This window comes from Melanotaenia boesemani, chromosome 10 (assembly GCF_017639745.1).
Source record: "Melanotaenia boesemani isolate fMelBoe1 chromosome 10, fMelBoe1.pri, whole genome shotgun sequence".
Taxonomy (NCBI): Eukaryota; Metazoa; Chordata; class Actinopteri; order Atheriniformes; family Melanotaeniidae; genus Melanotaenia; species Melanotaenia boesemani.
The window spans coordinates 24,260,292-24,284,566 of NC_055691.1; the positions used below are offsets into that span (position 1 = coordinate 24,260,292).

General features: G+C 37.4%; 2 protein-coding genes across 2 annotated transcripts; one reads left to right on the top strand and one right to left on the bottom strand.

Annotated features, from left to right (window-relative positions):
- Positions 1-1,995: 1,995 nt before the first annotated feature.
- On the top strand, positions 1,996-6,605 carry LOC121647803 (small VCP interacting protein). Its single transcript, XM_041997503.1, has 4 exons — positions 1,996-2,524; positions 2,800-2,850; positions 3,947-4,060; positions 4,466-6,605. Exons 1-4 carry the CDS (start codon positions 2,462-2,464, stop codon positions 4,478-4,480), a joined length of 243 nt encoding a protein of 80 aa, XP_041853437.1. The 5' UTR covers positions 1,996-2,461; the 3' UTR covers positions 4,481-6,605.
- LOC121647801 (growth arrest-specific protein 2) lies at positions 6,180-24,148 on the bottom strand. The gene is made up of 8 exons (XM_041997500.1): positions 23,948-24,148; positions 19,557-19,718; positions 17,227-17,357; positions 12,629-12,773; positions 11,409-11,472; positions 11,059-11,296; positions 10,856-10,963; positions 6,180-8,037 (listed from the first exon to the last, which is right to left on the bottom strand). Exons 2-8 carry the CDS (start codon positions 19,699-19,701, stop codon positions 7,828-7,830), a joined length of 1,041 nt encoding a protein of 346 aa, XP_041853434.1. The 5' UTR covers positions 19,702-19,718; positions 23,948-24,148; the 3' UTR covers positions 6,180-7,827.
- Positions 24,149-24,275: the final 127 nt, after the last annotated feature.

Sequence of the window (24,275 nt, forward strand, 5' to 3'; positions counted from 1 at the left end):
AAAGATAACACACTGCTCAGAACACAGGCACACTCAGAATAGAAGCAAAGGGATCTTTAAGAAACTAGAAAACATCTGTGTAACACATGCTGGTGACCAGTGGAAGGTGGGATGGAATATCATAACTAGTCCGAGGACAGGTCATACTGGTGTTATTAACACTGTTAACTAAGACAACGTCCCACTTGAGAATACTCCCACTGTCACCAACAAAAAGAATCTGAATGTGTTCTGCTATATTGTGATGAAAATACTGTCATAGTTTAGACTTGTTTTTTGTTTGGTCGTCTCAAGGCACTTTACAGACAAAACAATTCAAGCCAATTCATAATAAATAATAGCCTAGTTAAGGAAAACCAACAGATTGTATTGAATCTTGACTTCGATCCAATCCCCCATCCTGAGCATGTGAGGGGTGACAGTGGAAAGAAAAAAGTCCCTTTTAACAGGATGGAAAAACCTCTGGCAGAACCCGGCTCAGGGAGAACGGCCATCTGCCTCAACCAGTTAGGGTGGAGAGGGCAGGAAAGAGAGACCAACAGGCATCACAACGTTTAGCCAGGAAAACCTGCTGAGAGAGAAGAGTAGAAATACTTTAATGATGCCAATACTGTCATAATTTTATACATGGAAAATAAGGAGCAGAGAGATGAAAAGGAAGAGCTCAGTGCATCATGGGACGTTCCTCAGCAGTTTAAGTTGGGAATATATGGAACTGTGACATCTTTGATATACAATGGAGCTTGGTCATAGAGAGCTTTAAATGTGAGGAGAAGGTTTTTAAATTCTATCCTAGATTTAACAGGGAGCCAATGAAGTGAGGTTAAACTGGAGAAATATGATCTCTCCTGCTAGGATCACCTGGAGACTTTTCAGGACATTATTTGGGACACTCCAGTAGTCCAATCTGGAAGTATGGACTAGTTTTCTGCATCACTCTGAGATAGGATGTCCCAAATTTTAGCAATGTTGCACGGGTGGAAGAAGGCGGTTCTAGAAACCTGTTTTATATGCGAGTCAAAAGACAAATCCTGGTAAAAAATAACTCCAAGGTTACTCACTATAGTTTTGGAAGCTAATTTAATGCCATCCAGATTGTTTGGTTCCGGGTTTTCCTGTGTTCATTGCTTTTGTTCAGTCCCTGTTTTATATTTAGCCATTATTTGTTTGAGTTATTGTTTTATTTTAAAAGAGACTTATTCTATTTAATTTTTAGAACTCGGCTCTGTCCTGTTTCTGAATTTTCTTTCCTTGTTGTTTCTTGCTATCTCCCCAAGATATTCTTGGCTACTTTCGTCCTTGTGTTAATCAGCTGCCAACTCTTTCTTTGTTACCCACGTCTCACCTACATCTGCTCACCCTATTACCCGAGTATTGGTTTTCACTATTCTCAATCACATCCTTGTTGTTTGTTCAACATGCTACATATTAGACATGTTTTGTGTTCTTCTTTTGCCAAGTATTTTTGTCTGTATATATATATAATAAAAAAAAAATTGTCCCCTTGCCCTCCGTGGGCAGTCTCTCATCCATCCAAGCTCGGGTCCTCTACCAGAGGCCTGGGAGCTTGATGGTTCTGTGCAGTATCTTTGCTGTTCCTAAGACTGCACTCTTCTGGACCAAGATGTCTGAGGTTTGTTCTGGGATCTGCTGTAGCCACTCTTCTAGTTATATATATATATATATATATATATATATATATATATATATATATATATATATATATATATATATATATATATATATATATATATATATAGCAGAGTTTGTTTTGTTCCCTTGTGACAAATACACTCAGAAGCCACCTTTATCAATCATCAATGACGGTATGCCATACATTTTCAGAACGCAAAATACAATGTAATTTGTTTTCTTTTCAAAAAAAGAGTGAGATAGAGTAGAGAGAAAGGTAACTCAATGGTTACTGTATATTACGCCTCAGCGCTCGTTATACCCTCCAGTCCTGTTGATGGCGCTAATGCACCAACGGACTTGTCTGCCAACCACTATTAAACCCAAAGGAAGAAGGCAAACCTAGATAGATAAGTATTTGGCCCAAGGCGTCAGACTGAGTTGTTTATCTTTTTTGTGTCTTTCTGGTTTCTTTTTTTCTTTCCCAAATGCAGCGTCGATTAAACAAGAGGTGTGAGGAGAGATAATTTATTATGCGGTTTGGAGAACCAGCTTGGCTTGTAGCTATAGCTTAAGCTAGTCGTTAGCTTGGATGCTTGTGTTAAAATGGCTTACTGAAGCCGTTATCAGCTAACGGTAACGTTATGCCCGATGACCCAACAGCAGTGGGTGGGAGTAGAAGCTGCTGCTTCTGTTGCCTTGTCTACCACCCTAGCGTTTTGAAACCACCGGAAAACCAGCTTGTTAGATAGCTAGTTGGCTTAAACTGAGATATAAACAACTATTTTTTTTCTACGTTGCCTTTGATTGTGGTAAAAACAACTCCAGAATGGGGATGTGCTTACCGTGCCTTGGAGGAGCGGCGGACGAAGTTGTTGTCACTCCAGACCCTGTAAGTTCGTTTACTACAACTTTTTATTTTTATCCTGGCAGTGTCACCAGGAAAGTAATTTGTATTTTAATATGAATTAATAACTGATAGAAAAAATATGGGCTTACACGAACTTCATTAATCATCCAGAAGACACCTAAACTAGGCCCTGCTATTGAGGAAGGTGTGTTCAGCTTCAGTAAACTGTGGCATGTTGAGCATGCTCATGTCCTGGCCCAACATGGTAAACACTGCAGTAAGTCATTTAGCTATTAAGTTTTCCGTATTTTATACAGGAAACGAGGAGACAGCAACTGGCCGAAGCTGCTGAGAAGAGACAAAAAGAGGTAAGTTATATATAATGTAGATATCCTTAAGAGCACATTACACTGTGATGTCACATATGTTCACACACACACACACAGTCACAAGATAAAATCAGGCCCGCAGCAAGTAGTTATATCATTATTAAGGAATGTTTAACTGTTTGCTGCAGTATGTAGTGTTGAATTCAGTAGTTTTGTAGCGTGTGCTTAGATATGTTTCTAAAGCTGTTACAATAAATACTACACAACACTTCTAGTTACAGCTGTGTCCCATATCTGTTTCATCACCGCTGTGTAAAGTTAAGGGAATTAACCATAAAGCTAGCTGCAGCTTCACCCAGAAGTACTCACCTCTCCTCCGCCTCCCGAGCCTGGTTCTGAGGCATGAGGGAAAGTTTAACAGCATTTTCTGTTGGAGGTTTCACTAATAGTGGAGGCAACACACCAGAACAGTGCTGTTTCATAACCATCAAAGAAATGTTGCATTTCAGGAGCAAAAAGACCAGACAGAAAGATGAGAAAAATAACTAGTTTTCTTGCTGCTGAATGCTACTGTGGGCATGGTGTTAAGTGCACTTAGCTTTGCAGCTGCCATATAATCGCAGCCAACCCAGATTCAAGGCAGCAGCCTTTTTATCACCAAGTTACTGTATGTTTCATAACACAAACACAGTGTGGAGCCAAAGCAGTAACACAGTAACAACAGTCTGTAGAAATAGACTAATAAATTATGTTTTTGTACACGATATATTGTGACAGTATAGATATAAAAGTTTTTTTTTGTAAGAAAAAACAGATTTTGCCAGATGAAGATGTAATTTTGGACCAGCATTCAGTTGGTAAAAAAAAATTTTGGCCAGTTAAGAGCCTTGCTTAAGTTGTATCATTGTAAGTGGATATGGACTAGAATGAACACCCACCTTTGGAGTTCACAACTTTCTGCTTTAAGTCACTGTTGTTGGTTTTTATCTTTAAATGTCCTGACACCCTTATAATTCACACTTTTTCTGCTTCAGGTGAACGCACTGAGCTCTAACCTACAGTATTTTATATTCAAATACTTTTTCTTAAACTGGTTTTCAGTTGGTGCTTAATCATATTCCTCTCTGATTGTCAGACGGCATACAGGGGAGTTAAAAATCCAGAAGCGGTTGAAAGAAAAAGGAAAAAACAAGAAGAGATTGAGAAGCAGGCGATGACCACCTCAGTGTCAGGAGGTGGAGGGTTAAAGGTTAGTTTTGTGTATATTTTAAAGCCATGTATGATTGCTAGACAAGCAGCAAAGATGTAGACCATTTAGACATTTTTTTCTACTTTGTGCTCTCATTTCAGGACAACTGATTTTAAATTATTAAAATTATTTGAAAAAAATCTAAAGCTCAGTTTTCTTTTTAATCAGCGTGACATTAAAAATGACTGTATTTGAAAAAAAGTGACATATTTAAGTGATTTCTTCTAATGATTACCGCTTTCAAACTAATGCACATCAAACTTAGAGAAAGATATTCACAGTCTTTCACTGAGCAGTATAGCACTAATCAGTATGTTATGTAAGGAATTTGTCTCAAGTAATGACAAATGTTCTTGAAAATTGAGCATCAATGTTATTTTTCTGTCCCCTTTTTTCTTTCTGCAGTGGCAGGTGGGCTAAAGATCCTGAAGCGATGTACTGCAAGATTCAGGGTTCCAAAGCGGTTTTAAACAGGATGAGATTTGTTTTTTAGACTTTTCCTGATCTGGTAAATATGGAAAAACATCTCTATTTGCAGATCATTGCCTGTATGTTTATAAGTAAAATGAGATTGATTAAGCAAGCAGTGTTTGCCATACAGACTATATGAGATGACGCTATAAGCTATCTAATTTTACAGGCCTTAAGTTGAGTGTTTTAGACATTGCTAACTTGGTTTTGAAACTGCATGTTTGACTTACTAAGAACACACAGACCCTATGCACACCTCTATCCATGAACGATGAAGATCAGTGATTCAGTTCACAGCCTTTTCTCATGCTGAAGTGTCCTTGGACTAATCAGTGAGCATTGTACAGACCAACTTGTCAGTCTTGTATAACCCGAGCCCTAAAGCACAACCACCTTTATTATTTATTTTACCTTCAGTGAGACCGTAGTTCAGGAAAAAGATCATCATGTTTTGTAGATTAAACTTGAAATTACTTAGACTAGAAATTCATTCGGGTAAAAGCAAACAAATTAAGATACTTGTGGGGGAGTTTAGGTTAAAGTGAGTTTGATGCCACTGAAAGTTTCACGGTCAGATTGTGGATGTGATAGGTGCTGTGTATAATCTGTGTTGAACATGCTCCATGGAAATTCACATATAAATCAATTAATGGACGTTTTTGGGGTAACCAAAAAAACATGATGTTACCAATTCTGTAAGCTGAAGGAGTAAAAGTAGCACCAGTGAGTTTGCTTCCACTTTGGACAGATGTTCTTGCTGACATTACAGCTTGAATAAAATACTGTCATGGGTTTGGTACTAAATAGTTTTATACGCTATAAGGCCTACGATTGCAGTTTTCTGGCAAAATAAGTCTGAAAAATATGGAATTTTTAAGTGGAAAATATGAAGGAACCCTGCGTATCACTTGATGTTAAGAGGCAGCTTTCCTCTAAAAACAAATAGTAGCAGTTGTCAAATGTAATGCAAAGCAGTCTGGACCTGTTCCGCTGCTGCACTTGCCAATATACACATGTTAGTTTAAACCTTTGGACAAATCAGGATGTTGAAGCAAACACAATGTCCCCCTGTAGTCCAGTTTTATTTGACTATTGATTAGATATACTGTACTAGACTAATGTGAAATCAATCACATGGAAGAGCTTATGGATGAAGTCAGTTATTTAGTTTGCTGTTCTTAAATGTTTTGGGTTTACATAGTGGAAGATTAGTAAGCACTGTAGCTGTTATTGGATATGTGACATTTTTGGGACTTCTCTAACAATTGTTGCTCCACATGCATCCTGTTGACACTCACGGACTGCTTTTTTTACACCACATAGACTACTGCAAATGTCCCATGGTGTATTTTGCTGAACTTGCTTTGCTTGTCACTAATGTGTTTTTGCAACTAGTGCTGTGCAGATACCACAAATGGGAATCACTTTAAGAAGACAGCAGTGCAAGGTGGTCTTGTTTTTCTCCCTTTCCTTCATTTTGTGTCTGATAGAGCAAACTCTACAACATTCTCTCTCCAGCCAGTAAAAATGAAAAGGCAGTGTGCATACACAGCTTTATTAATATTTTACATATGACCCATTGCACTTTACACCAGTTGTTTCCCTGCTTTAACAGCCCTGCTGTTTGTTTTTGTGGGATTTTTTTTACATGTACATATGCATAACTTGAGTTTATTGATTTAAATTATAATGTGTGCATAACACTAATATGATTGCTGATTAATTTAAATGAGATGTAAAATGGGATAAAGATATTTAAATGGGAATTGCCAGAAGTCATTTTTTGCTAGATGCCTCTTTGCACCATGGTTTGTTAGTATGTGGTGAAAAGCAAATATTCTTTCTTCCACTTTTTTGTTTGGAGATTTTTGTTCATCTCAGTGGAATGGAAATTAAAGAAGAAATGAGGAACTGGAAGAAAATGTGGTGAAATATGTACTTTGATATGCTCTATTAAATGCATTTCTTACAGCCTTCTCTTGATCCTTGAATGCTTCTGGTGCTCTTGCCATTTTGTAGAACAGAATATCTGGCCAATGGTATTTGCTACAATAAATGAATCACATTTCTGCTACTTTTGTGTGTATTTCTCATTGTTGAATTATGGTTTTACATTGCAATGAGTGACAGTAATGTTTACTACCAACTTTGAGTCTACAACTCATGAACAATACTGGACATTACAGTTTTTTTTTTCTTATTTAAAGCAAATTTCCCTTTTTAAGTAATTATTTTGTTAAAAAAAAAAGCAAAACAGACATAGTTAAGATGTTCAGAGACAAAGAAGGCGTTATTTGTCCTACAGTAACAAGGGGCATGACTTGATATTTCAGGAATAAAGTCAAGAATAGACTAATGGAGGCAATTATATCTTATTTATAAGCACTCAAGACACTTGTTCGTATACCAAAATGGCTGCATTGCCTCTAGAGGTCAGTAACATCTAACAAACTGCATGAGAACCTTGAGTAAATCTGCTGAAGGCTTTTCAGTTTTGCCATCAAGTACAGAAATTATTCTGATAATGGATAATATAAAACTACATTGTACAGAGATGAATATGACAGTTGCTTCATTTTTTGGTCAAATGCAAAAAGCAAAAAAACTTGAACATTTTACAATTAATGTTACACAATGGGAGATTTGGCAGTGTTTAAAAAACAGGATGCAAACAAGTAAAAAGGCTTTGGCTACCTCTAAAGAAATATCAAAAGCAGGATAATGGCAGCTCAAGAAAGAAAAAAATAAAAGAATGAAGGATGGGGAGGGACAGTAGGGCACAATACATTGCCTTAGAAAATACCCACTAGTATACACAAAAAAAATTGGCTTCAAAAAGTGCTGAAATCTCCTTATTTCTTTTCAACAAAGTTTTCTTTCCAACAGGTACAAACACACAAAAGCCTCTAGATACTGCTACTTTAAGTACTGCTCTACTTCAAGTACAATTAATGTTTAAAAATAAATCTCAGAAAAATCTACAACTTCTTTTGTACCCTTTACTGCATTATACTGTAAAGCTCAGCGCATTTTTCAAAGCTGGTTTCAGTAATTTAAAACTAAACCATACCAAAGTCAATAAGATGACAAATGACAGATGATTAAAACAAAGCATCAGTTCAATCACAAACACCCATGATTTCCCTTTGTGCCCCCCCCCCCTCCCATCACCACAACCGTCCACTCTAAAAAAAAGATATGTTGCATGGCCATGCCCCCAAGTTATGGAAGAGATTAACAATACAAATCATCCAATGTGTCCTTTAAAGAATGGCACATTATTATTATTATTATGTTCACTTCTTGCTGCGGTAGTGGGCTGCCACCACTAAGTAGCTGTCAGGTGTAAGGTCTTTGATGTTGGTGGACTTGGTGTTGATGGGGGATGCCTTTGCATCCACTCTGGAAATTTGTAGCATGCGACAGGGGTCATGTTTCAGCAAGTAGCTCTCGAAAGTCTCCCAGCCTCCACCAACCCGCACCATCACATGCTTGTTGTGCAGCATCTGCAGGGAGAAGTTGGATAATGGTGTCAATTGTAATGCTGGTTTGCAGCAGAAATGTGTTAAATATAAAGAAGGTATATGGCACACTGACTATTTTTGGCTACAAAAATAACACCTTTATTTAGTATTCTGAGATCTCTGAATACATTTATCCTATTGTCTTCCTGAGTGGTGCTATCAAAGGTTTCAGATAAAACTTAATGTGATAAAATCCAGACAGGAAAAATGAATGCATCTTAAATGTAAATACAATCATGTTATAGGGCTTTTTACAGCAGATAATAAGTAGGATTATACTCTGAGAACAGAAACAATTATGGCAACCTACCTAGTAGTTTGCATTACACCAAAGTCCTACACGGACCTGATTCAGGCTGCTAGTGCACAAAAGCACAAAAGTTATGTGCTTAGCTTATCCAATGATTTTCTTAGAAAGAGATTTTGTGTCAAAATGATGCCACCTGCTACATCGCAGCACATTCCCAATGATTGCTACCATGGCAACATTAACAGTTCTAGTGAAGAGAAGAAATAAAATCCACTGGTATACTGGATAATCAAACACTTGCATTCCCAAGAGGCCGTGCTCATAAAACATGTCTCTTATTGTAGCTCTTCCCCATTAACAAACCATTACACCTCTGCAAAAACAAGCTGATTTACTGAACAGTAAATAAACATGTAATGAGCACTATTATGCTCCTATATTTGTCTTTAAAAGACAAATAATACTACCATTCATTCTGATACATACTTAACTAAATAGTTTGATAAAGATAAACTATCTCATGATGCTGTCACCTCGGAATGACCAGATATGAGACTCCCTGCCCTCCAGCAGCAGAACATACAACATTTATAAGCCTCTTAAAAGAATCAATCTACAGTGCAGCAGTGGGACAGCAACTCCAATCACCAGCACCATGCCTGAGGCCTTGTTACTATGGATTTAATGGACCTGTGTGATGCAGTGGTGTTTCAATCATGCTGCTTTGGGACGAGACCCATGCTGGAGTCAAGTCCCTCCTCAGAAGCTCATAGAAGTGCAGAAGCCTGAGGCTGAGCTGGGACAGCACTTATCACAAACACTGTGATGTTTCTCTGCCTTCTTATACTGAAACTACAAACAGCTCATTTATTCCAGGAGTGGGGAAGGTCAGTCTCAGGTTGTATAGGTTATTGTGGAGTGAGACTCTTAGATGTACTGGGCATCGCAGTGCCTATGGACAGTGACCACCCCTATGGTATTTGTGGCTTTTCAGTAGAGGCAGCTGCTTGAGGGGGAGGACAGGACTTTTAATTAAAGTAGGTTTACTGTGAAGTGTGTAAGCTAGGCTGTATTTTTCATTTCATTGCTAATTGTAAATTGGGTATATTTCATATGTGTCGTAAACAGTCATTTTTATTATTTTTACTTATGTTAACTCTGTACATATCTCATATGCAGTATTCCAGGCCTTTTTCTGTGGAAGAGAATCTCTGTTACTTGTCTTTTTATCAAGAGGTTTTTGGGTGGAGCTGAGCGTCTGAAGGCTTATCTTTTATGTTGGCGATAAAGATTACACCAGATTCTAGAGTATACAGACTGATATAGACAGACTGAGCTGGACCAATTCCTTGAGCTTCTCACCATTTGTCCTTGGTTGCTCAGCAACAACATGAAGACTAAAGCATTTATTCAGCATTACAGTATAAATGATTCAGATTCACACCATGTTATTCTAGCTGGGAATACTTTCTGTTACAAAGGGTCTCATATAAACAGCGTTGTTTATCCAAATCTTGCAGTAATTTAGTTTTGATTTGGGTTGGAATACTTGCACTATCATGGGCTGACAGCAGAGGACATCCAAGAGTAAACTCTCCTTTGCACGCCTAAAGATCTCAAAGGTACTGTCGGCATGAATCACATTCTTGGAGGTATGAATCCTGGTTGCAGGTTGCCAAGTAACCAGGATCCCAAGGACACCGATGCTACTTCTTTAATCTGTTAGCGCCCATTTATTTTTCTCAAAAGCTCAGCATTCTTCCATTCAGCAGGGTAACATTTCTTGCACTGATAGAGTAATTGTGATTGTCAGATCAAATAAATGCAGCAGTCAGAACTGGGTAGAAGAAACTGATAGCTTGGTTACGAGATCATATGGAAACATACAGGTGTTTTTTTGTGGGTTTTTTTTCCACAGACACTGAGTTCTGTCATATTTGCATAAAACACCATTAGCTGTAAATGACAGCTCATAGCAAAAGGTGGGTCTCCGGACACAATGGATGGCTTTCATCCCAAAACCAGCAGGTATCGTCACACTGCCATATGCTGTGTAAAAGGTAAAAGGGCATGTTTCGCGATGAGACCTTATGTTACCATAAATTTAAATACACAGCATTTTTTGTACGATTTTGCCGGTTTGATATGTTCTTAAGTCTGTTAATGCCATACATATACAATTCATTTATACATAAATGTAGGCACATTTTAATTTATTATGTGTGTTTAGAACAAAGATGCATGTAGAGGTTCAGTTTTTTCCTCAAGCACTTTTAACTAAACGCAAACCTGGGCCTCCTTCAACAATATAAAACAGCTTAAATACATTCACAGAAACATATTTTCTTAATTCTGTCACTTAAGATGATTATATAGTGCTAACTCCACTGTTATGAATTAGTTTTATAAAAGTTTTTAGGAAATCAATTCACTTTCAGTTCAGCATCTTTTCACATTATTATTCAAGTAATGAATACTTTATTGCAACTATCCAGAACTAAACTATTTGCTAACACCATCTAAAATATGTCAACAATATAATACACTCACCCGTATAAAGAGCATCTTCTCCCCAACTCTGTAGCGACCCTGTGACTGTCTCTCCACACAGAACTTATTTACACACCTGCAGGGTGGCTCATCAGCGATACGTCTTACCTGTAGCACAAACAGAGATTAACACTTTACAAATGTCCCCCTACTGCGATGTCAAATGCTGGACCAAACCAGAGGTAAACCTTCTTCTGACTTACAGCATCATCCAACAGCTTCCCAGTACTTTTTTTGCTTGAAGTCACTTTGGTTGGAGTTGGGGATGGGGATGGAGATGGGGTAGGAGATGGAGGTGCAGATGGGGTAGGAGATGAAGAGGGAGATGAAGGGAGGGGCTGAGCTGAGGGTGAAGTTGATAGAGGAGGTAGAGGTGCCACACTTTCTTCTTGTTCAATCTCCTTCTCAAGTTTTATAAGACCAGGAGGCTCCACATTGTACCTAAACAATGAAACAGGGTGTTGGGGAGTGGAATCCCCAAATAAGTATACTGCAGAAAAAATTATAAAATCAATAAAATAAACAAAGAAAAATATAAAAAGCCAGAACAAACCGTGATGCTATCCGGCCTAACTCTAAAAGACAGAGGCACACCTCTCGCGGCTGCTTATGAAGAACTGAAAGAAGAGATCAAGCTTTAGCATTGGGTAATTAACACATTAAAATGTATCTGGAACAAGGCGGTGAGTGAGAATGAGGCTGTGTGATGATGAGATCCACATAAAAAACAAGCTCATGAACTTCATGCAATCAAACGTTGCTCTCTTCTTTAATCCTGCTCAACCCAAATTAAATGAAAATGAGTGTTGTTCAGGCTGGGAATTTACACGTAGACTTGAAATGTTAATTTCAACCTTACCAAATGGCAGACCAGAGGAAGTGTGGAGACAAGAAGCATGATAAAGGTAACACACCACACCATGCAATGTAGACAGAATATCCAGTGTATAATAGCAAACCTGATGTTGTAACATCTACTGCTGAACTGATAAATTCATCCAAAGAAAGAAACAAAGAAAGAAAAAAAAAACATTTGTCAGCTGTTATCATTTGCAGTAGTATTTTCACAGTATTTTAATACATTTGATAATGATCATATTTCAGTGTATATATGTTACTGTGTATGTTACTTGGCCTGTGGGAGAGAAATGATTTGCATAGTTTAAATAGTTTAGGAGACCTGTGGCCAGAAATAGCAAGAATGTATTTCTTTTCCTGGCTCAGAAAAATACTATATATCACATTGTAAGAATAACACCACAGCACGAAAATATACTCACTTCAAGCTTATTTCAATAGAATTATATGCAAAAAAATCTCAGTGAAAGTCAGAAAAACATAAAATACAGTGTGAAAAGGGAGGGAAAGATATAATCCCATTCCGAGCCAGTGAAAACATCTGTCACATGTTGTCCCACTTTCTCGTTTTGTCTGTGCTCCACTTGTTTCACTTTTGTTCATGGGCCCAGTATTGAAGATGTCCTTGTTCTAAGGTAGAGCTGCTCCCACTCCTATGCTCCCAAAAGATTGTTTCCCTCGTGGATTTTTTGTTAAATGTCAAAGGAGGTGATACAGAGTTGTGAAGGTTCTGGACCTCAGCACAGAGGAGATGGAAGCAGTCCAACTTGTGTGATACTGTACCAGCACAATCAGCCCATTCATAGGACACAGAAATCTGAGACTACATCCCTGGCAGTGCCAGTGCTACTTCCTTTGTATCTGGACCTTGTTTGTTATACACTATCGTGTATAGCTAGGAAAATATAGACGCACCTAAATCTTCTGACTCAAAGAGACATGTTTCTCCGACTCCAACCTCACGGCACCAGGCCAGGAAGTTGGCTGTGTTGTCCCGTGCAAAGAAAGAGCCAGAGGGAGCACTCTGCCGACAGGGTATCCTCCGAGTTGGAATTTTCCTCTGCAGACACGAAGAAATTAGTTCACAAAACAAAAATCAACATAAAATAAGAATATCCTCCCACTTTCATTCATAAATGGTAGCTGTACCCTGATCAGAGCATTAATGTTTTAACTCTGGATTTGTCTGGACAGAATAAATGTCTGCTTTCTTAGTTCAGAGTTTCCTTTAAAAACAAAGAGCCACTCAAATTTTGCATGGTTCTTTGATGAAGTAGACAGCACTGTCTACTTCATCTGCTGAGCCTGGTTTTAGTACAGGATCAAGGAGCTTTTCCATATAGATCAATATGGAAGATGACGGGTTAGAAAACCAGTGCTACTTTACCAGGCCTTTCGTAATTTGGGATCAAATGACATGCTTATGGGTTTCAGCCCCCACACGGTCCATTCGGGGAGATTTATGTGCTTTGCTGTGGTTTTTTTTGCAGGATATATGCCTGTGCTTTGAGAAAGGTGCAATGAGCTCATGAGGGAAATATGCAAGTTTTTGTGGGTATTTTCCTTCTCATTCCAGGCTCTCATTTGTGCTGTTCAATTACTTTGTACTGCAGTGGAAAAAGGTTGACTCTATAGCAAGTGACGTTCCATATGACTATCAGAAGAGCATTTTATCATTTGTATTATTCACATCTTTGTGTGGGTAATTGCACATAAGGTAAAACACTTCTGGAAACAATATCTCTGTGCAGATGATAGCAATAAGGATAGAGAACTACATCTCTTTAAATGAATAGCGACAGCTACAATCACATAATTTTCTTTCATTCAGAAAGATCGTAAACACACAGCTGTTTGTGCACACTTTAAAGGAACAGATCTACATTTCATAAAGTGAATTTGCTTTCTTGCTGATATTTAGATAAGAATAATATACTGTCACACTATCTGTCTATTAAACATGAAGCAATCAGCAGCCAACACATGCAGTTTAGTTTGAAGACTGGAAATTCTTCTTTTCAATACCTTAATTTTTATCCAGCTATGTTTTTCAAAAGTTAAGAAGCCATGAAATGTTTAAATGAAAACAGAGTGCAATACAAAGGCAACATTTAAATCTTGAATCTGAGAAATGTGCTTTAGCCTGTCCCAAACTGTAAAATGTAACACTGGTTTTAAGAGAATATACATGCATCTAGTGGCTATAACTTCTTTTAAATCTCGTTGTTAGTAATGCTAATCTTAAACAAGTTATTTGAGCTTTAGAGAGCAAAATGCTGAAAAAATGAAATTACTTAAGTTGAGCCAGTGTAATTAAGTTAAGTACATGAGGAATTGTGTCAGTGGGGGAGCAGAATTTCCCACAATGCTGTTCACTTCTATCATCAAGAAATCAGAGATAATTCAAAGTAAGAAACTTTGCATATTTTCTCAGGCCAATTAGTAACAGTTGAAATTACACAATATTTTTTGAAAGTACTTTTTATTTTTATGTTTTACTTTTGGTTAATCAGTAATTCAATTGATGCAAAAAGTTTTCGATTGATTTCAGAAAGATGTAAAAGAACATCTAAAATGCCATGTAATCCAAGTTAAAATGTCTCAATTTTTTTTCTTATTTAGTTTCTTTTATCTTCTTTTTATACTGAATAGGAATAATAAAATATTAATAAAGAAAAATAAACATCCAATGTCACCCTTGTTGATTTCTAGCTCCAAATCTGTTGTGAGGAAACCAGTTCCCAGCTAAATAGACAGAAAAAACATTTTATGGTCTCTTTATTGACCTCATTTCAGCAATAATTCACCTTTCGCCACAGTTTAACTATAGACAACATGTGCTAGACATAAAAATACAGTTTACCTGTTTGAGGTTGACTGATGATGAAAAAGCATTTTTTTATTAATATTATTCTTGTCATGTGACTGCTTTCCAGTTTGCCTCCTGGTCATTCCTGTATTTAAAACCAGTTATCCAGGCAGCTGCTGCACCCTCACACAGACATTAATTCTAACAAACCCCCCCCCACACCAAGTTCCTGATGCAAAGCAAGAACAATTTTGAGTCCATCAATTACTTTAAGTAAGTTGGGCTTGAAATAATGTTGAAAATAAAACCAACATTTTGTGAAGCATCGCTTAATTTATGTGAAATTTATCAAATCAAGTTTCTTCCACAACCTCACAAACTTACAGCAAAATCAAACTGATCAAGTTCATAAAGGTTTGAAAACTAAAACCGTTTTAGTTACTTTATTTTATTTACTTTATTTTAGTTACTCAATCATTCAAATGGAGTTTGCAAACATTTTTTAAGTCAAGCCAACTAGTTAGATTTTACAGTGAGCAGTTACTAGGCACGTGGCAGGGCACACCCTGGACAGATTGCCAGTCCATCAAAGAGTCAACCGTTCATTCATTTATTCATTCATTTGTTCGGTTGTATGTATGCATGCATGCAGTCGCTCTCTCACTTTCTTGCTTTTGAACCCACTGACTTCATTGTCCACAGACATCGGTGAGTCCTCCTGCAACCTCACCTCTAAAAGACTCTTCTGAAAGAGCACGTCTGGGCTGTTCTTTTCATACCCAGTTGTGCTACTGATTTGTTCTCAGTTAACCTATTTACTTATGAGATGTTCCCACACTCAAATGAGCCTACATTTTAGCAGCATTTCACAGTTTCAACATTTGATATGTTGTCTTTGTAAGATTTCCAGTGGAATTTAGGTCATTGCAGGCCTCTAAATTTGGTTTATATTCATACTTCACATGTAACAGGTTATTGCCAGAAGTAAGAAAAAATCCTAACTCCTTTGTAAAGACTAATGATTGATGTAAACATATGTAAGAATGTTTAAGAAACAGCATCATCACAATGTGATTTATTGCTTTTGTTGCATTCAGTTACAGCAGCCCCACTACACATCTCATCAACTTATTACAGGGTGTTTATAATAGATGGGGATTCTCATTTGAATCCTAAAACTTATCAGCAAACAAACACAGCCTATAAAGTACCATTATAAGTGTCATAAGATGAAATCAGACAAAAAAACACCACAAATCTTATAGAGTTATAACATGGACAATAAATCATGCTCACTACAGAATATCTGTCTCAACTCCTCCACTATCTTTCTGTGGGTCTCCACAATCAATAGCCTCCTCTATTTCAGTAGCTTCTCTGCCATCCCACGGTCACTGACCTCAAGTATTTCCTCACATCTGTGCTGCTGCACTCACGCTGAGATCAGGAGACCCACCGTCATCAGTAATGCCTCAGTGCAAACACCAACAACTCTCACTGAAGAAACAACAAAAGAGCCTTTGGCTTCTTTTCTTCTGAGCTACTAACATGAACTAATCAGTGTTTCCCTGCGTTGGAACCAAATCGTCCCACTGAGCACCAGACGCCTCCACTGTGTGGATAAACATCTGTAGTCACCAATATTGTAAAAATGTCTACAAGGTAATGGCGTCATCACATTCAACTTTTTGAAATGCTTTGACTTGAGGGTGTGTCGTCTATTGGACACCGACCACAAGAATAAATTCCTTAAAAAGCACATCTGTATTTTGTCTTTTTGTTTGTCAGAAATCACACAAGACATTAAAACTCTATGAAAAGTTGCACTTCAGTTTGAGCAATCTCAGCATTTGCACCTCAGTCTCTGTTCTCTTGATCACTGATCCAGTAAATGTACAACTAAACAGATTGTGTTGGTTAAGATTACTTATAAATGCACTTTCATGATAACCTTTTTACAAAATGTATTAAACCAACGCTTAAGGCTTGCAGAATATTTAGCTCCTCCAATTCTCACAGGGGTTGTGGGGCCCCATCAGTTAATGTGTCCTTACAAGCCTTTCTCTTTAGTGTTTTTTTGCCATGTTGGAGGCTGGTGGACCCCGTCCCCCATCTCACTCTTTGTTCACTCTTCTCTGAAAATGTGGAGCTCTTTGCAAAGTTGGAATTCTCACAAAACCAATCAAGTATTTTAATTAAAGGATGGCGATTATTTTTTAAGTTTTCAGGTAGTTTCTCTCTCCCTACATGACCCCCAGATGTTATAATATTAGTATGTGTTTAAAATGTTTAAAATGAGAGGGTTTTAAAGGGAACAGTATTGATTTGTGATATTATCTAAGGAATTTTAATGTAATAATTTCCCGTCTCATAAAGAGTCAGTCAGACTTTAACAATGTCCTGCAGTTTGGCTTAAATAAAATACATGTAAAAATATCATTTAAGAGGCAATACATAAAAAAATCATTTTTAATCATGGGGGAAGCTGTTAAAACACTTGAGACCAAACTGACTGATTCTCAATCTGATCTAATAAGTTGCTGCTTGAATGATGTTTTCCTGCTCAGAAACAATCATCTGTAAAAATCATTCACACTGAAAGTTAGTCTGGGAATGCTTTCAGCCAAAAGTTAGCCTCCAAATTAATGTTTTCACTGTAATTCGTATCATGCCAGGCTACTGCAATCCTCCAATTTCTCCATACCTTGCTGTTGCCAAGGGCAAGCAGGTCTCCATTACTTTGCCTGAACTTCTCCTGTAGCGTCTCAGCCAGCTGGCACAACAGGAAGCCATTGTCTAACCGATCCATGAAGCTCTCAGCGGTGATTTCCAGACCTGAGCAGGGGACACATAAAGACAGCAGACAGTCCAACACCATAAATCCATCATAAAATGCTCTTTTAAAATATATAAAGAAATGAAATTCAATCTTCTGTCCATTCCAAGCTGAGGCTGAACCTGATGTAATGTTGTCAACTCTCAGTAACAGTTTTATTTGATTGGGCCTTTCTGTTGCAGCAGCTTTCTCAGAGCCAAACTTTGAAATATTACATGATGAGGGGAAATCTGGAGGGATGTCCTGGTAAAACACCATTGGATGGCAAAGACAAGGGCATATAAAATGGTGCATCTGTTTATGCAGGATAACGCTTCATATTTCGTCTCTGCACAGTTGCAGAGATATACTGGTGATCAACATGTGGTGTCCAGTTGACTGACTTCCAGAGGACCATTCCTTCTTAGTTAGATCATTGTGAAATAGGAGGTGGTGGCAGGGGGTGTCTGTGGAAAGAAACTGGAGAGATTTCTTCTTCTTTTTTTTTTTTTACCCCCTTTCTGTTTCTTATAAGAGGAGGGGTTTTGGGGTTCGATGTTTAATGAGTTCCAAATGTTGCAACTGAGCCCAGAAAAGAGAGATTGAATCTTGAGAATTACTTAGTGAGTTCCCGTTTTCTGCTCATACTCAACCCCATGCTCCCTGTGTGTGAGGAAGTCATACAGCCAGAGGGCTCTAAAGAAGTATTTCAATTCTAAAACTTAATCACTGAAGCTCCTCCATTCCTTTAACCTCACAGCTCAACAACAACATGACTCATCTGTATACCAAGACATGTACCTCCCATCCACAGCTCCTCTCACCTGAAACTACACAAATAACTTAAATCAACAATAGTGTGTATTCACTAGAAATTCAAAGATATTTCTGAGGTTTGAAAGTCCTTTACCTATCATCACATCAGACCAGAGGTTTCTGGTTCAACTGGTTCCAGTGAAAACAGAACACCAGAGATAACAGGACTTTTGAGTTTTTTTTAAATTGCCCACATTCGCGCGCACACACGTGCAAACAGGACACGGTACCAGGAACTAAACCTGTTTACAGTTATCTTAAGAAATGGTTGTATATACTCTGCAGGCTGCCCACTATAATAACCTCCAACTGTTTGATACAACTACACCGAGTTTTAAAGGAAACTTTCTGGAAGTAACACTTAAGAAAATTGCTGATAATCTTCTTCACCCATGAAAACCTAAGCAAGATTTGAAAATATTGCACCTAAAAGCTGATAATAGAAACATTTGATAACCTGGCCTGTTGAGTTTTATTCTAAATTATTGTTTTCCTCAAAATGTTCATCAACTTTATATTTTTCAATCTTTTGTTGCATGTTTGTAAAATTATGTCAACATTAAACAACACACTTGTGTTGCATCTCCTCAAAAAGAAAAAGGGAGACAACATTATATGTTGCATCAGACTAAAACCTGTTACAACATAACCACATTTCAGGCATAGCCTTTTACCTGTCAGCCTAAAAACACCTTACTTATAAATCGGCTACTGAAGCTTCATCAACAATTCTCCTGAATTCAAATCAGGTCAATGTGCTTTGTTTATCTGTTTGTGACTGAACTGTTGAAGTACACAGCACATTGCTTGCTTCCATCAGTGGCTGTGCATTATTTAGGAGAAGTTAATGATGTCCATTCTTTATTTAAGGTAATCTATGGAAAAGCGTGGAAACACTGAAGCTGGTTCATGCATACTGTTGACTTTAAAAAAGGTTTGTAATGAGGTTCAGATTGATTCCAGCCCCCCGTAGAGGTGTTTGCATCAGCATTACCGCTTAAGTTAATGCAAAAGACAGGAGGAGGAAATTTGGAGACATTTTCAAAGCCATGCTGTTTCTAGGCAAACATTAAAATAAATCAACAAATGCACCCCGTTTTGTTTTTGCAGATGTAGAAAAATGTCTAAAGTACAAATCATACACAACACATTTGAGCTACACGAGGCACTGCAATGCAAAAACATTAAAGGTGATTGCTATAACTTGTGTACATATTAATAAGATGAATTCTTCACATCATACCTGATCATGATGTTGCAAACTGGGTGCATATTACCCTGATGCTGATAGATACTCAAACATTTCCATTTACAGAAAAAATATAGATTCCTTTTTTATTTGAATGGGACCTTTGTCAGTATTCAGTACATAGACTAGTGCATTGTGTATGAAAGTGGCTTACCGAGAATATTAGAAAGCCAAAGGGCTAGGTCTTCCTTCATGGGCAGTAGGCTGGCTTCATGTCGACTGGAGAGCCACTGGTGGTACTGTTGCATGTCAGTCAGCCCGGGGCCACAGGGCTGTTTTGGGCTCAGAGAGCTACACATTGTTCTCTACTGATGGCCTAAACAAGGAATATTGGAAAATAAGGAAGATAGAATTTTACATTTCTGTATGCATGCATCTATAAAGAAGTGACACAACCTACAAAGTTTCTTTATTATTTGTATGCCCTGTTTGCATGTGTGTTTGTATGTATATTTGTATTGTATGTATGATTAGATCTGTGATATATATGCATAATAAATACAATGCATTATTTCCATGGTTCTACATTTAAATTATAACTAACAGTTATTTTCATTATCGGTTAATCAGGTCACTTTTTCCTTCCCTACCAAGAGATAATTCCTTGAGCACATTAAATGTCAAAAGTACATCAAGTGCCTTCTGTGTATGCCTTCACCAACCAAACAAGTCACGCTTTACTTTAAATCTTATGGCCACCCAAGATTAGCATCACCAGCTGGGTATACACCTAAATGTGTGACCACAATTCCTCCATCAGTTCCTGAGTTGTAATATTGAATAATAGAGAATTTTTTTTTTATTCTTCTTCTTTTCTTTTGTTGAGCATTATGATGTCAAAGTGAAGTTTACCTTTGACTTATTGGTTATAAAATGTAATTGCTTCTATCCTATCATGAAATGAGATGGCATTTTGAATGACTTTGACTTTCATGATGTACCCACTGATCATCTAAATGATAATGCAACTTTGAAGAAATCTGCTCAAGACATTTAAGAGCTGTCAAATTTATAAAAGTTAGACTTATCTCTGTATGGACATCCATATGACACATCAACCTAAAACAATATTTACTCTGGCCAAAGATACTGTTAGTAGTACTTTAAGTTTTAACATTCCCAGTTTCAGTCACCTTCAGATAATTTATTTTAACTCAACAACAGTGATACCCAAAATTCTTCAGCTGACTGTAAGTTAAAACAGAGGAGACTGTGAGTTCTCATATTTCATTAAACCAGAGAACAGTCTTTATTTTTTCTTTAAAATTTGTTGCAGTTATTTCTTATTCACAGTAGCTGCATAGTAGCTTGTTGGCTACTGACTTCAGTCATTTCACTTCTAGTTAAAACTCTTCACACACTGTGCAGTGTTAGTGTTCAGAGTTTAAGGAATTTCTGAATTCAAATAAAGATGTTCAAAGAATTTTGTTTTACATTCATATTATAATTTCTTTTACATATGATACTCTAAAAAAAGCTGCAGTTCATAATAATTTCCAAACAGAAGAAAAAAAGGATCTAAAAATATGGGAGAAAATAATTTTGGTGACTTTTGTTCTCAAGGCCAAATCTTGGTATGGATTACAACCCACCTGATGATATTAGACAGTAACATTCCAGTCCATTTTCTCATTGGACAAGAGACACTTTCATACCAGCCAGACTCATACAATACGAGTTTTATTAAACAAACAAAGAGCTCTTTCAGTTTACTCATCCGTCTGTAAAAGAGTCTATCAAAGAGTCTATATCAGTCCAATACAATCGATGCTGGAGTGGAACTTGTGTGGATCGACCACATTTGACATCAATATCAAGAGAAAGATTTAGGCAAGGCTTTCTTTCCAGTAAAGTGATTTCATAGAGTGAATAAGACATTTCTTGGAATGTTTTCCAATACTCCACCACAGTGTTGCCAATTGTACAACGTTTAAGTGAAAATCACTCCGATTTCAGTCAAGTCAAGATCTGATTCAGAGATGAATAGATAACTCACATAAAAAGTAGCCACAATCTATCAGCAGGGTAAAAACACAAACAACAACACCTCATGTACAAGCTGCTGTGACCTCTGCAGTAAACTGAACAATGTTGTGATGCAGACATAGAGGAGACAACCTTGTGTAAAAAGAGAAGAATCATAAACATACAAATGTGTTTTTCAGGGGTCAGTCTGGAAGTTGGTGTAGACGTCGGAATCACAATCAAAAACATGAAAAAAATATAAAAGAACATATATTTTTAAAAAAGTTATGCTAGATGGAAGAAAATGTTTTCAGCTACAGATTATCTCCTGTACTGATGATGATTTTGTGATATAACTGATCTTTCAATATAACTAAATTTCAATTAAGTTCAATGTTTAAACTGTGATAAAGATACATAACACAAAATACATGAACGCAATTCACATTCTCACAAAATAAACCTAGTCAGTGAATTTGAACGGTTTTGTCTTCTGTTTGGACGTAAACAGAACCATTTCACTTTTCCCTGTGGCAGGCAAATAGCAACAGGACATCTGATGCAAATTACAAAAGACATTTATTCGAACAAGGAAGCACAGCTATCATAAACAAATAGTTTGTAGTGTGTGATGGCTGAGGATTTACTCTGAATACTGAGGCAGTGTAACACAATGTGAGGAATCTGACCTTTAAATCTGAGAAACATTTCAGGGTCCCTCTGGAATTGTATGTAACCAAATCATACTGTGGTGCAAAACTGGACATCGAGACCTTGATGTCGGACCAAGGTGATGTTATGTTCATGAGGACAACAGCTTCTTGCTGCGTACACACAGCAAACTGTGGAGCTCAGCAGTCACGCACAGACGCTACATTCCCATGTCCGGTGTGGTGACGGCTGACAGAACAGGAACACTGGGACAGCTTCAGACAAGCTAATTTACTGGTGCTACATGTAAATGAACAAGAATATTTAACATATTGGAAACACAGTCAAATTCTGTTGAATTACTCATTGTTTATACAGTTTGTTAACCATTTTACTTAAACTTTGTCATATAATAAGGAACAACCCATCTTTTTTGTCAAATTGAGTTTTTCTAACGACTAAGTCATTCATAATCCATTAAAATGGCAGAAAATGTTTTGGAATGATTTTTCATGTATTGTTTTGATAAATATAGCATAAAATAAATGCTATTTTTTCTGCTTAACTAAGCTAAAAGTCAATATTTTGTAAAGAGCTTTATAGTTTTTGACAGGATTGTGTATCAACAGTCTGTCAAATTTGCCCCACTTTTCCTCAGAAGCCTCAAAGAACCTCATAAAACATACCTGTTTCCTCTCACCATACTGTAGCCTAACCTCTTCCACTTTAGGCCCAAAACACCACTCTGCTAAACATGTGGATGTTATTCTCTGAAATGAGGTTAGTATCTGATTCTTGACTTTCTGATCTTTATACAGATAAATATATTTTGTCAGTCCAAGGCCTCATGACTTCGACAAAGCCATCATAACACGCCATGGTTGGCTGATTGCTGCAGGAAAGGCATATGGATGGGAATTTTGACTGCCGAATCACAGCAATTAGAAAGTACAACAGTGCCTCTGTCCTGCTAACCCTCATTGCCTTCCATGCCTTCCTCCTCAACAACACTAAACGGATCCAGAGGTGGATATGATTACTCAAACAAGGGAATGTTTCTACTGAATATCAGTACTCAAGTACCATACAGTATCAGTTACTGTAGCTACTCAGTCTCTAGTAGTAAGCATCAACAAAACCAGTGTGTAACATGAATGCCCATGAAACAAAACCTACAACAGCAACAAGAATGTTTATTAAAATATCAAATCACACATTCAAGCACTCATGTTTATTAGTGCACCACATAGGGTGGCAATCATGCACTGATTTCTTACAGATTTAGCAATGCTGTTACCAATAAGCAATGCCATGCATCTAACTACAAACCCCTGTGTGCAGTCAACATTTTTACTATCAACAAACAGTATGTCAAGAAAACAGATGCACACACTTTGCATTTAGTGCAATGGCACAATTTGATATTGGATAGAGATGTATTGGCCTCTTTTTTTTCTTTGAAGAAAAAAAATTTACAGCTGCAATAAGATTTTTAAGTTGTCTCCTTCTTTTACAACAGTCACAAATAAAATACAGCCACAAAAGACAATTTTCCACTCTGAAAATAGGATCAAGTGAAGACGCCTCATGAGTTATGTCTGAAATCCAGCTGAGGGCACACTAATTAAAACCAGAGCGACAGAAAGCTGCTACTGAAGAAAATACGTAATATTCTGTGCAATTTGAAGTACATTGCATTGAGTTTTACATAAATAAATCAATGCAAATTCCCAGTCAATACATAAGAAATAATAAAACTTCAGTTTTTAAATACTTTAAAACTTTCTGAAAAGAGAAGCATTAAGTATTAAATGAATTAAAAGAAAGAAAGAAAGAAAGAAAGAAACGCTATGCATATCGATTAATGAAAAGCATCTGACAATCGCAAAACAGTCTAAATATGTGCTGAAGCTTTTTAACTGTGCTCACCCTCAGGGTTCAGCTCGTTGCTGCGCACCTTCCTCTCACTCGATAGTGAGCTGCTGAATTCCTGTTTTCATGCTTCTCACAGCAGTGGTGAGCACTCCAAAACACTGAGTTAATGTGAACTGGAGGGGTCTCTCGGTTCGCACTGCACAGATCTGTCTGTACACAGACACACATATACTCACAGCATGCTGCGTTGATGATGATGATGATGGGAGGGAAGTTTGATCTTGCTGGCCTCACCACGTCCCTCCTCTTGTTGCTCGACATGACATTACAGGATTGAATTAAGCAGGTCAGCATGTGAAACTTTGGCAATGCTCTGCTGTGC

Bases quoted from the DNA above. Each gene is read 5' to 3' on its own strand.
- LOC121647803 (XM_041997503.1), top strand. From the start codon at position 2,462: ATGGGGATGTGCTTACCGTGCCTTGGAGGAGCGGCGGACGAAGTTGTT. The intron at 2,525-2,799 runs GTAAGTTCGTTT...TATTTTATACAG, and splicing joins TTGTTGTCACTCCAGACCCT to GAAACGAGGAGACAGCAACT. The intron at 2,851-3,946 runs GTAAGTTATATA...TCTGATTGTCAG, and splicing joins CTGAGAAGAGACAAAAAGAG to ACGGCATACAGGGGAGTTAA.
- LOC121647801 (XM_041997500.1), bottom strand. From the start codon at position 19,701: ATGTGTAGCTCTCTGAGCCCAAAACAGCCCTGTGGCCCCGGGCTGACT. The intron at 17,358-19,556 runs GTAAGCCACTTT...TCCCCTGCTCAG, and splicing joins TTGGCTTTCTAATATTCTCG to GTCTGGAAATCACCGCTGAG. The intron at 10,964-11,058 runs GTAAGTCAGAAG...TTTGTGCTACAG, and splicing joins GGAAGCTGTTGGATGATGCT to GTAAGACGTATCGCTGATGA.